This window comes from Mya arenaria, chromosome 16 (genome assembly GCF_026914265.1).
Source record: "Mya arenaria isolate MELC-2E11 chromosome 16, ASM2691426v1".
Taxonomy (NCBI): Eukaryota; Metazoa; Mollusca; class Bivalvia; order Myida; family Myidae; genus Mya; species Mya arenaria.
The window spans coordinates 13,854,498-13,867,397 of record NC_069137.1 but is presented as its reverse complement, the minus strand read 5'-3'; the positions used below and the strand labels follow the sequence as shown (position 1 = coordinate 13,867,397).

The 12,900-nt window shown below is 37.1% G+C and overlaps 1 protein-coding gene across 1 annotated transcript; it reads left to right on the top strand.

Moving 5' to 3' along the window:
- The first annotated feature begins 6,478 nt into the window (after positions 1 to 6,478).
- On the top strand, positions 6,479 to 12,700 carry LOC128222230 (uncharacterized). The gene is made up of 3 exons (XM_052931177.1): positions 6,479 to 6,572; positions 7,714 to 8,807; positions 9,410 to 12,700. The coding sequence occupies exons 2-3, from the start codon at positions 7,722 to 7,724 to the stop codon at positions 10,454 to 10,456; spliced, it is 2,133 nt and encodes a 710-aa protein (XP_052787137.1). The 5' UTR covers positions 6,479 to 6,572; positions 7,714 to 7,721; the 3' UTR covers positions 10,457 to 12,700.
- Positions 12,701 to 12,900: the final 200 nt, after the last annotated feature.

Genomic DNA, 12,900 nt, shown 5'->3' with positions numbered 1-12,900 from the left:
TAAATCTAGCACTATACTAGTAGCATCTTTTCTCACATGTTTACTTTAGAACCCATCATCCAGGGGTTGTCAATTATTTTTTTATTAAATATTACAGGCCATGCTCTTTTGTAAACTTTCAGATTGAGAAGTGCCTGGATACAAGGCTAATATTGTTAACATCATCCGATACAATCAACTGGAACAAAGCTGAAATGGCTGCCTGACCTGACTTTAAAATCGGATGGCAATACATCAGACTAGAAGATTATAAGTATTGAGATGGACAAAATGAAACCTGAGCCTACCAAAGCTGACAGATTGCACAAGAAACACATAAATGCAGGTATATGCTGAGATGTTGTAATTATTTGTTGAAACTTCTCATTCATTTAGGAAGTTCAGTTGAAACAGAGTTGGCAAAAAATGAACAAAGGTATATACATTTTGAATTCTAATTCAAATGAGAACTTTACTGGCCAGCACAGAATGGTAAAATGCTAGTCTACCAACATAAATGTGCCTGGTTCGAATGAGTAAAGCTGATGAATGTACTGGTTGTGTAGCCAGGATGTGAATAGGTCTGCACTTGGCTGATAATGCATATCACTTTAAATGTTTAAGCTGCACTCTCACAGATTGTCTGTTTTACCAACTATTTTATTTTTATTTCTTGGTCTTGTAATGAATTATTTTATGCGAATTTCTGAACACTGGTCATAACAGACAACTGGAAAAAGTGGATCGCTGCTTTCTTATATTAATTCAGTCAAAAAAAGAAACTGAAAATTGGAACGCTGTTTTCTTATTTTAATATGGTCAAAAGATGATGTTCTATGCCAAAACTTTCATTATTAGGAGCCTTAATAGTGCTTTTAACCAAAAACCAATAGTTACAAATGTAAATGTAAAAAACATTATCTTATCTTATGTCAGCAGTCTTATATCATCAGTTTTCATACTGCTTTTCATTAGCTTATTCCAAGCCAAAAAGTAAAAGAAGTTGTCAAAACCTTCAATATGTGACTGAGAGTGCAACACTCTCACAGATTGAACGTTTTGACTACTTTATTTATTTTTTGTCTTGGAACGGGCCAATTTATGTGAAAATGCATGTTAACCATTCATATAATGTTTATATTTAAGTTCAAAATGTTTTATGCATTTTTCTTAAACCGTTAGTAACGCTTTAAGCCATAAAACCTTAGTTTTCGACCTGAAATATGAAAGTCTGCAATCTAATATTTTGTCAGTAGTCTTATATCACTGGTTTGCAGATATTTACGCAAAAAATAGGTCATTCCAATACAAAAAATACAAAACTTGTAAAAACGGTAAATCTGTGAGAGTGCAGCTTTAAATGACTAAATGTTTTGATTTGACTCAATTATCACCTAAAATCTTTTAGTTTTGTGGCACCTAAATGGTTTGTTTTTAACAACATTACACTTGCATATGTATAAACTTTTGTATTAAAATTGAAAAAAAAATTGTATTTTAGATTGGAAGATTCATTCTCTGGAAAGTAGAAAAGGGCATGTTACATACTGTTATCACCGCCATGACAGAAACCATATTGAGGAGCTGGTTAACCTGTAGGAAGAATTGCGCTATTGGTTGGAGCAGCACTATTCTCCAGCCATACACCAGCACTTAGTTTGTCATAGGGAGCATTTTTTGAGCAGTTATAGAACTAACTATGCAGGTATGTCATAATCAAAATCTTCGTTTATACATTTTTTTATAATTTAGCATCTGTTGAGAAGAAATTTATTTCTAGATTGAAGGCACACACTATAGATTGATGCCCCAAAATATATTTCTTATTTTAATGCGTTATCATGTCTAACTCATTTGACTTAAATGATCAAAGCAAAAGAAATACAAATGATTAATCTGCAGATATACAAATGTAAGCTTTTTAACTGGGGAAATTGTTGCCGCTTGGCTATTAATTAAAGAACATATTTTTAATTAATAATGTTTAATCTGTACACAAATCATATGCCTTCTTTGTTTTAACCATCAATGTCAAAGAGTCCAGCATGATAATGCATTTAATTGAAAAAAAAAATGCATTAATTTATATGAACCCTTTAAAACAAAGACATTTCCTAAATCCAATAAAAAAATAATTAAATATTGATGCAGAGTTCAGTTAGAATATAATATAACTTTTTTTTGCAGTTGTTGCAGTGAAACTTGCACCAGTGTGTTTTCTGTGGAGATAAAGAGATAGTGTTCAGCAATGAAGACCCAACTCAAGATCTGACCTTGTAAGGCCAATATGAAATAACTGTGTGGGAAAATGGGAAAACCTGCAGTCAGGAATGCACGGAAATCATAAAAAAACAGTGTTAAATTAATCTTGAATAACTTGACATTTATTTTGTTTGACATATTTATTAATGGTGCTGTGAAAACATGCTTTTTCTCATGGTTATTTAAATTTAGAATTGATAGGAGGGAACATCACTATATAGTTTCATGTTCATAGTCAGATTAAAACCCATGTACATGCCCAAATGGGCATTCCAAAATATCAAAATGGTCCTTGTTGTATGTGGTGTAAGTTAATTAACATAATAAACAAAAATATTTATTCCATTTCAATTTATTATGCCCCCTTCAAAGAAGAGGAGTATATTGCTTTGCACATGTTGGCCGCTACGCCCGTCTGATAGTAGACTAAAGCTTTTCCAGGTGATAACTCTACAATTCCTAGACCTATTGTCAAACTTGACATGAAAGTTTGGTTTAACCAGTAGATGACCCCTTTTGATTTTAGTGGTAATATGGTCAAAGGTCACAGTGACCTTGAACAGGAAGGTGTCAAACCATGTCTGACTGATAAGTTGACAATACCTGCACCTATGGCCCTCAAACTCAATATGGAGGCTAAGCCTGACTATTGGATGATCCTATTGATTTAAGGGGTCATTGGGTCAAAAGACAAGGTCACAGTGACCTTGAATGCTTAAAGGTTGTACTAATAATGACTGGACAAAGCCTGCACCCATGGCCCTTCAACAACTTGACTTTGGGGTTGGGCCTGACCAGTAGGTGGGCCCTATTGATTTGTCACAGAGACATTGAACGCAAAAAGCTTGCCTGTGTGAAAACTCGACAAAGTCTGCACCCATGGCCTTCAAACTTGAAATTTAGGTTTTGGGTGACCAGCAGAATACACCTTTGGATTTGGAGGTCAAGGTCACAACTCCAATATTGGTCATTAAAACTATGTTATTTACTTAGTCCCTGCTGCTAAGAGGATACATGTCTATCAGCCATCATCTGACTATAATTGAAAATTGTACCAACTACCAGATATTCTTGACAACATGCTAATTAATGCTGCAGGTTTGAAATTGATGACATTAGTTTTTTTCTTCAGCACCATGCAGATTTATTAACACTTTTATAATAAAAAGAAACTAGAAAACAAATTTTAAAGATATTAGTTTATTTCATGGTATGATGCCACAGCACCATGCATATTTGTTTTCACTTTTATATCAAAGAAAGTAACTCGAGCATAAATTTTGTAGATATGTTGACTCTGTTGATAGAAGTTCTAGGAGGCATTTTTAGGCTTAAAAGAGCATCATTTTAAAGTTATATTTTTATTATGTCCCTTGAATCTTGGGTATAGTTTGTATTGCATTTGCATTTTAAAGACATTGGCTTCATTCAACAGACCCTAATGAAATGAAGGAATGTAATTGCTTACTGAAACTGTTATAAGCGATGTCATAAATTGAAACAATTTTAACATAATGAATATGCATTTAACTAATTTAAAGCGGTTCAAACTGAGGGAACTTGAATTTGGAATTTTGTAGGGCATTGGATACATGATTAAGTAGGGCCAATATATTTGTGCTTATTATAATCACATTTATCCTTCTTCATCTACCTTAAAGAGTGTTCATCATTTGTATGAAATCATTTGATCACGTTTCATTTGAAAGAACTTTGCGGTAGTGTTTGCTTGCTTCAGTTACATCACCGACAGTCTTGCAGCGCTTTCAGCGCTTTGATTAGCACCAGTAATAGTATGATGCAACCTACAATGAAGTTGACAAAAAGTTGGACAAAAGCATCTGTACTAATTTTGCAGAGAACAAAGCGAATCTGCATTTTACACTCAAAATGGTCAAGTTTTTGCAATTTAAAATAAGTTGGAAGTCACTATGGTAGATGAAAACCGTTGGGTATACGCTCCTATAACTTAAATGGATGAGCGATTAAGCCATCGTCGGCAACCATATGCTGTCAAAAGTATTGAACTGAAAAGTCGGACCCAGTTTCAAATGCGTCTTTTGCCACCATTTTTTTTCTACGGGAAAGCATCTGTAACGTGCTTTCTGGCGTAATGAAACAAACACCATTCGACCCCTTCAGGGTCAGGCATGCTTTTCCCTGAAGGGATCTGTTGGTGTTTGTTTCATTACGCCAGAAAGCTCTTTGAGGTCGCACGTTACAAATGGTGGCAGCGGTGGGATAATCACAACTGCCGGAACGAAGTTGCCTTACCCTTAAGAGTCCCAGACAAAGACTCGGGACGAGTCTTCTCGGAGGGGAAAGTAATGTAACGGTCCGCTGTAGGCGGCGGATTAGTGAAATGGTCCGCTGTAGGCGGCGGATGTGCGTTCATAATAACGTTCCGTTAAAACGGAAGTACGTTCATACCGGATGTAAACTTGGTTGGTAATATGCAAATTAGCAAAGCCCGGGATCTGTGAGAATAGAGAAGTTAGTGTATATAAAGACCAGTGGACCCCTTCAGGGTCGAGCTTGCTTTTCCCTGAAGGGATCTGTCGGTGATTGTTTGGCTCGCACGTTACACATCTAGTATCTTGCGGGACCAATGGAACTTTTTTCATTTATTATTCTTAATTACGAGATGTTCCTAGCCAAAATCGCCAAAGGTAAACAACGTAGCATATGTAGCACATTATAGTCTGGAGTTCCTTCTCCTAACATTATCGGTACTGTAAGGAGTAGAAGTAAGCAGGGAACCAGACAAAGCGTAGTAGTGTATCCCAACACGCCAAAATGCCGCAATGCCAAATCATTTTAAATCTCACCTTATATGACAAAGATATAGACCGGACACAAGATATCATCAGTCAGACTGCTGAAGCAAAATATATTAAGTTCAGAAGGAAATTGTGATCGTGACCTTGAAGGCTAAGGATCACAGGTCTTGTGTGCAACACCTCTTCATAGACATACTATGGTGGTCACTTCTGCCAAATAATATACAATCCGCCATTGTATGACAAAGATATAAACCAGACATATACTAGAATCAGTATGCCTTATATAGCAATACACTGTTGCTGTGACATTGACATCAAAGGTACACCGGTTTTAAGGGCGGCACTTCCTCTAACTGGTCACTCCTGCAAAACATTTTTTTCAAATCCGACCATGAAAATGTGGACTTGACAAAAACGGTACAGACTAACGGACACATACTTAGTTACGAAGGTTGCTGTGAACTTGACCATGAAGTTAGGGACACGGGTCTAGAGCGAGACACACCTCATGCTAATGGTGGTCACTTCTGTCTTAATTAAATAATCAGATCGTAAATGAGAAAAATATAGTCAACAAAAATGGGGAGATGGGATCGACTCTGGTACAGACGGATGTAATAACACTTACTTGTGAAGCAGAAATATAATGAATACATTGAAGGTAAACAAATCAGGTACAAAGGTTGTTAAAAAAGTGCAAACAAACTTTCAGCAAAGTTATCCATGTTCTACCATTTATCAACACAAGCACCCACTAAAAGAAAACTTTGTCATTTCATTTTTAAACTTTAAACTTTTAATACTTAAACTTGGGTATGCGATGGGGGGGGGGGGGGGGGGGGGAGGTCGTTACGTGATTGTGTATATTCTTTTTGTATGCAAACATTCTCCCCCTTTTCATTTTCTTACAATGCTCACATACTGCAATATTGGTCAGAACAAGGAACATCTTGGAATAGGAACACACAGTAAATACATGTATTCCTAAAACTTCATTTTAATAAATGCCCGTTTTTCATTCAAACGGTGTTTGTTTTCCTTCAATCCATACTAGTTCGACTTCCCTGTTACATAACATAACTTTGACCTTGGACAATTACATAAATAGTTATCACGGCCTTTCTAAATACAATATTTCGGCTAGTGGAGTTAATCGAAATGCTTGTGCACGGTCCGCTTACAACACTTCAATAGCCCTGCTGGGGGTATCGTTGTATAATTGTGTGAGTCGGAAGAGAAAGGCCAAATACACTACTTGTTGAAATTGATTGTGGCCCCGAGATAAGTACACTTACTCATCGTTCGGTATAACCCATCGAAATATCATGTGGCAATAACATTCCTTTTACATCGCGACCGAAATTTGACCCAATAATGCGTTCAGCCGCAGCGCGAGTCTAGTATTACCGTGTGTATTCGAGGAAGTGATAACGAAAGTAAACCATTTTCTGAAATTGGTCGTTGGTTTTTCCAGTGAGTCATATTTATACGCACACATACAGTCCTGTGCGACATTGTTTATCACACTGTGGACTCTACCTGACCGTGGTAAGATTAAGCTTATATGATATACTCAATATAGAATAATTTATGAATTATATACGTATACATGTTATATATAAATACCCTGTTTTTAAAACTGTCTATCTATAAATAAATGTCAACCTGCGCATGTGCTTTCATTTATATAGAAGAATATTGTTTAATTCATTATACGACTTTAGATACATTTATAAATTTAACTCAGTAGTGAGCAGAATAAGTTGTATAATTCACGATCGCCGGTTACGGAGCTACTCATATAATTCACGATCGCCGGTTACGGAGCTACTCTAGGTATACTAAGAACTAGTTACTGTTTTTCTGGATGACAAGGAGAACTATATCTTATCAGGAGAGACCTTATAAGTGGGAACACTGCATTTTAAAAAGAATATGTTTACAATTTTTTATTTAAATTTTAGTTGGTTAGTTGGTCTTTATTTATTTAATAATATTAATTAATTTTAAATAATTATAAATTAATAAATTAATTAATATAATTAATTTATTAATATTATTATTTTTTATAGTTATTATATATATTATATATATATTTTTTTTTTTTTTAAATTTTTTTTTTTTTTTTGGGGGGGGGGGGGGGTCCCTGCAAATTGGTCGACTAACCATAATTGTTACTCTTAAATGTTGCATAAGTAGGTTAAATCTATGTATAATTTATGGGGGTGGGGTGCAGTCACAGCGGCTTGATTACGAACACTTAACAAAGTCTCATTAAAGTAATAATAATATTTCAGTTTTGGGTATTTTTGAATTTTGTCAAATCTCATTTTATGTTTTAGGCAATGTTATATTTTTGATGATATCCATGTTCAAGTATGTGTAAAATATAATTTTGGCTAGTTGAACAGATTTTTATGACTTTAATGAGCTTTTGTCATCAAGCCACTGTGGTTGCAGGTATTGAACCTTGTAGCACTGTCCACGTTCTTGTGTGGAATCGTTTTGTAATATGGACTTACATTTTTTGTTCAAGTTAACGACTGCAGACTATAAATACAACAGCGTGAGCATCAAAAGAGTGCCCGAACTGTGTTTTAGGGACAATTAATACTGGTTTAAATAAGGTTTGTCCTTATGCTTACACTGTCGCTTTTAAGTTTTAATCATTAATGAACTCTTTCTTCAGAAAGCAGCATGCCTCGTTCGTACGTGGACAACGCGTATAACCGCAGAGTTGGGCGCGTTGGGATGCCTGTTGGCAGTATGGTTATTTCAAGGAGCAGCGGCGGAGGCGGCGGCGGCGGAGGTGGTGGCGGATTCAGCAGCGGAGGTGGTAGCGGATTTAGCAGCGGAGGTGGTAGCGGATATAGTTATGGCGGTGGTGATTATAGCGGCTATTCAGGGTCGTCCACCAAAACGTATGTTGATAACCCGTACAACCGAAGTGTCGGACGAGTGGGTTTGCCTGTTGGCAGTATGCCAATTTCTAAAAGCGGAAGCGGAGGTGGAAGTTACGGCTCGGCGGACTCCTACGTAGACAATGCATACAATCGCGCAGCAGGTCGTGTAGGTATGCCGATGGGGAGCATGCCAATACACAAAGGAGAATCGGCGTCCGGAAGTCGCCGATCCTATGAGAGTTCGATCCCGGAGCTAGGTGTACGCTCGAACACCTACGTCGACAACGCGTATAATCGTTCTGCAGGCCGTGTAGGTATGCCGATGGGGAGCATGCCAATACACAAAGGAGAATCGGCGTCCGGAAACCATCGATCCTATGAGAGTTCGAGTCTGGAGCTAATTGTACGCTCGAAAACCTACGTCGATAACGCGTATAATCGGTCCCATGACCGTGTCGGAATGGAACGCGGTACAGCTGTGGTTAGCAAATCCGACAGGCGAAGCCCGGAGACTGCCAGGTACTCCCGACCAACATCATCTACATCGGGCTTGTACACGGACAACGCCCAAAACCAGAAATTAGGTCTGGTTGGTCTGCCTAAGGGGAGTGCACCCGTCTCTAGAAAAGACCCTGGTAGTACTAAGGTGTACGTGGATAACTACATGAACCGGAAGCTGGATTGTGTTGGTAAGATTGTTGGAACGGCCGTGTACCACAAGAAAACGGGAAAAGTTAGCAAGGAGTTTTACGCGAACAGCCCGCAGAATCAGAAGTTGGACAGGGCGGGGAAACCAAGAGGGTGCCGCCCGGTGTCCCGGAAATGCGGAATCACCAAGGGCATACCGAAGATGCTGGAGAAACTCCAGAATGGAGAAGAGGTACAGAAATAGCTTTTCCGTATAGCACGTTTTTAATTTAATCTAAATGTTACATGTTTAGGTAGTGTCTGATGTTAAAATAAGTTTATACCATACCACTAGTAAGTTAATTAAGAATATCGCATATATGTATATGTTTTTGTTATAATGTTTTATAAGGTTTTCCGACGGGGTTTAAAGCTGCACTTTCACAGATTGAACGTTTTGAATTTTTGACAACTTTTTTTTATTTTATTTTTTTTGTCTTGGAACGAGCAAATTTTTGTGTATATATCTGCAAACAAGTGATAAAAGACTGATGGCAAAAGATGAGTTCGCAGATTTTCATATTTCCGCTCCAAAATTGATGTGTTATGCATTTTTCTTATACCGGTAGTAACAGTTTAAGCCATAAAACATTAAATTTGGAATGGAAATATGAAAATCTGCGATGTCATCTTTTGTCATCAGTCTTTCATTACTGGTTTGCAGATATTTACGCAAACATATGCTAATTCAAAGACAAAAAAAAATAAAAAAAAATATATGGAAAAACGGTAAATCTGTTAGAGTGCAGCTTTTATTAAAAAAAAGAATTTTAAACGTGGAATTTGTCATTTCAGTTGGTGGATTTTGGGGACTATCGTGGTATTGACGACGACTTCTACACCGGTATATCCGAAAACGGATACCTGGAGCTGTTTGATCAGGCCGTATACCGCCTGAACAGACAGAATGAAGAGATGGAATGGAAAAAGGCCCACGGGGCCAAGCCAAAAACAAGGGCGTCCCTTTTGACGAATTTCCAAGAGAGTATACCGTTCTCGGAGCTTAGTCTAAGTCCTGAAAAGAAGATTGGCGAAGGCACGTTCGGGGAGGTGTTTCTGACGGAATGGAATGGAAGCGCCGTTGCCGTGAAGAAACTGAAAGTCACACAGTTCAGCAAGCGACTTGAGGATGATTTTAAGCGCGAAATTCTGACCTTCAGCGCTCTTGATCATCCAAGCATCGTTAAGTTCCTTGGCGCATGCGTAGAACGTCCGAATTTTTGCATCGTCATGGAGTACATGCAGATGAGTCTCTATGACGCCCTGCATACCGTGCCCGATATCACGTTCACTGAGACGGAACGTCTAGACATTATAACTGACGTCTGCAAAGGCATTCAATACTTACATTGTGAAAGAATCGCACACTGCGACTTGAAAACCCTAAACATTCTGATCAATTACACGGAAGGGAAAACGTGCATCGCAAAAATCACAGATTTTGGCCTCAGTCTCGTAAAGAACAGCACGCAGTCAGGAACATCTTCAAGGGGCGGCGCGATCGTCTGTTATGCAGGCACGCCCCGTTATTCTGCACCGGAGGTTCTGCGAGGAGAAATGTTGAAGGCTTCCGACATGATGAAGGCCGATATCTGGTCGCTAGGTCTTGTCATTTTTGAGACTATTTTTGATGAAGAGCCATTCTACAATCTGAGCTTGATACAGCTAAAAAAGCAGGTTGGTGAAAAAGGACTGAAACCGGAAATAAATGATGACATCATCGTTAATCCTGACGTCATGACGGCATTGTTTCAGACATGGAGAAACGCACCGAGAGACCGCATTGACATCGGAGAACTTACTGAAGTAGTTGAGTTAGCACAGTATTTGTATGTTCAGTAGATACATGTATGCTCAAAAGGGATCATGATCATATGAGCATGACGAAACGAAGAAAGGGACCTCTATCACATGAAGATATTTACATGTATACATACACATGTGTAATCACGACAACATTTAACAGCACATATACATACTGAGCCTCGGAGGTCACAAAAGGGACATTATATCACATGATTTAGTGCACTGGATTTAATACATTTCAACATACACATACTGAAATCAAACGACAAATTGAGCAACGAGTGACGATCACTTAAACGTTTCCAGTGAAACATGAAAATACATAATGATTTTAATAGACAATTAGTATACATGTATACGGGCGTGTTGAACGAAATGATGTATATTATTTAGGCTGCATGTATTCGATGGCCCGAAACTCTTTTAATGGCAAATATGTGAAGCAGAATCCATTCAATCATATTGACGGTTTTCTTGTACATGCTCTTACATTTCGTTTAAGGAAGTATTTCTTTTAGTTCCGTTTTATTCACGGTAACTTTATTCTGCCTGCATTAAGGCTACTTACTTTCTTAAAGCCGCACTCCCACAGATTGACAGTTTTGACATTTTGTTAAGTCTTTGTCTCAGACAAGATAACTCACGATGAAACAGATCTCAATTGTTTGGGAAAATGAATAAAAACTTCATATTTCTTAAGCGTAAATAACGCTTTTAGCCGCAAAATATTAATTTTTGTAAATAAGAAAAAATGCGATCTGATCTTTTGTCAGCAGTCATATATCACTGGTTTCTAGACAAAAACATTGGCTCATTACAAGACAAAAAATAAAAGTTGTCAAAACGGTCAATATAAGAGTGCACGTGTAAGATAGTTAATGATATTGTGTTCAAAGCGTTGTCATTGTACATGTATGTGTCATTATTATGGCTTTTCTTGCTTTTATTTTTATTGTTTGATTGTTTTTGTTGTCTTAAGAAAGTTTTGTTAAATGCTTTGTAATTTAATGTACCCCCTTGAGGTCCTAAAATTGTTTGTTTATAGTAACAACCCCATAATAACTAGGTAGGGAAGAAATGGATGTTATTTCAATACATTATGTCAAGATCTTTTTCTTGCAAATAGCGCTATTTCTTGCTCTGTCAAAACATAATGACAGTTTATGCTGGGAAGACCGTTTTTGTGTTTTTGTTTTTAAATTACTAGGGTCGGCGGCCCGAAACTCTTTTGATGGCCCGAAACTCTTTTAATGGCAAATAAGTGAAGCAGAATCCATTCAATCATATTGACGGTTTCTTGCGCATGCTCTTACATTTCGTTTAAGGAAGTATATCTTTTCTTTCCTTTTTATTCATGGGTATTTTTCTACCTGAATGAATGTTGGATGCTTTGTTAAAGCTGCACTCCCACAGATTGACATTTTGTAAAGTTTTTGTCCCAGAATCACCTGCTTTTGGTTTCAATGCCTTCATTTCAGTCATATGAGATAATTCACAATATAACAGATCTCAATTGTTAGGGGAACTGCATAAATACTTCACATTTCATAAGCGTTAATTACGCATTTAGCCGCAAAATATCAATTTTCGAATGTAAATATGAAAAAAAAATGCGATCTGATCTTTTGTCAGCAGTCTTATATCATTGGTTTCCAGACAGAAACGCAAAAATGGCTCATTCCAAGACAAAAAATTGTCAAAACGGTCAATATGAGAGTACAGCTTTAAGATGGTTAATGATATTTTGTTGAAAGCGTTGTCATTGTACATGTATGTGTCATTATTATGTCTTTTATTGCTTTTATTCTTATTGTTAATGATTGTGTTGTTGTCTTAAGATGCTTTGTTAGAGAGTTTTGTTAAATGCTTTGTAATTGAATGTACCCCCTTTATGCTTATAAGGCCTAAAATTGTTTGTTTATAGTAACAACCCCATAATAACTAGGTAGGGAAGAAATGGATGTTATTTCAATACTTTATGTCAAGATCTTTTTCTTGCAAATAGCGCTATTTCTTACACCGTCAAAACATAATGACAGTTAATGCTGGGAAGACCGTTTTTGTGTTTTTGTTTTTAAATTACTAGGGCCGGCGGCTTTTTAAGGGCGCTCCCGACAGGCGACACATCCGATTCGCGGAATTCTTGTTTTTTTAGGGAAATGTATATTTCTGGCAATAGCAATCTGAATTTTGTGCCCTATATTTTATGTTTTAATCTTAGCTATGTAATCAAACATGTATGTTTATTTGTATCTATTGTATTAAAAACTATTTTATATTGAAAAAGATGTTGTTATAAATTCAGAGCCCGGGAAAAAATTGCTAGAAAAGGCAGAAAAGTATTAAAAAGTACCTTGTCTGAAAATCCTATATAAAGCCCATACACTACCTACATGGAGTTAAGACCGTATACCTAATCGTTTCTATGCTTAGCGTCCGCGGACGGATAGTTTTTGGGCTTCCCGACTGATAAATGATTT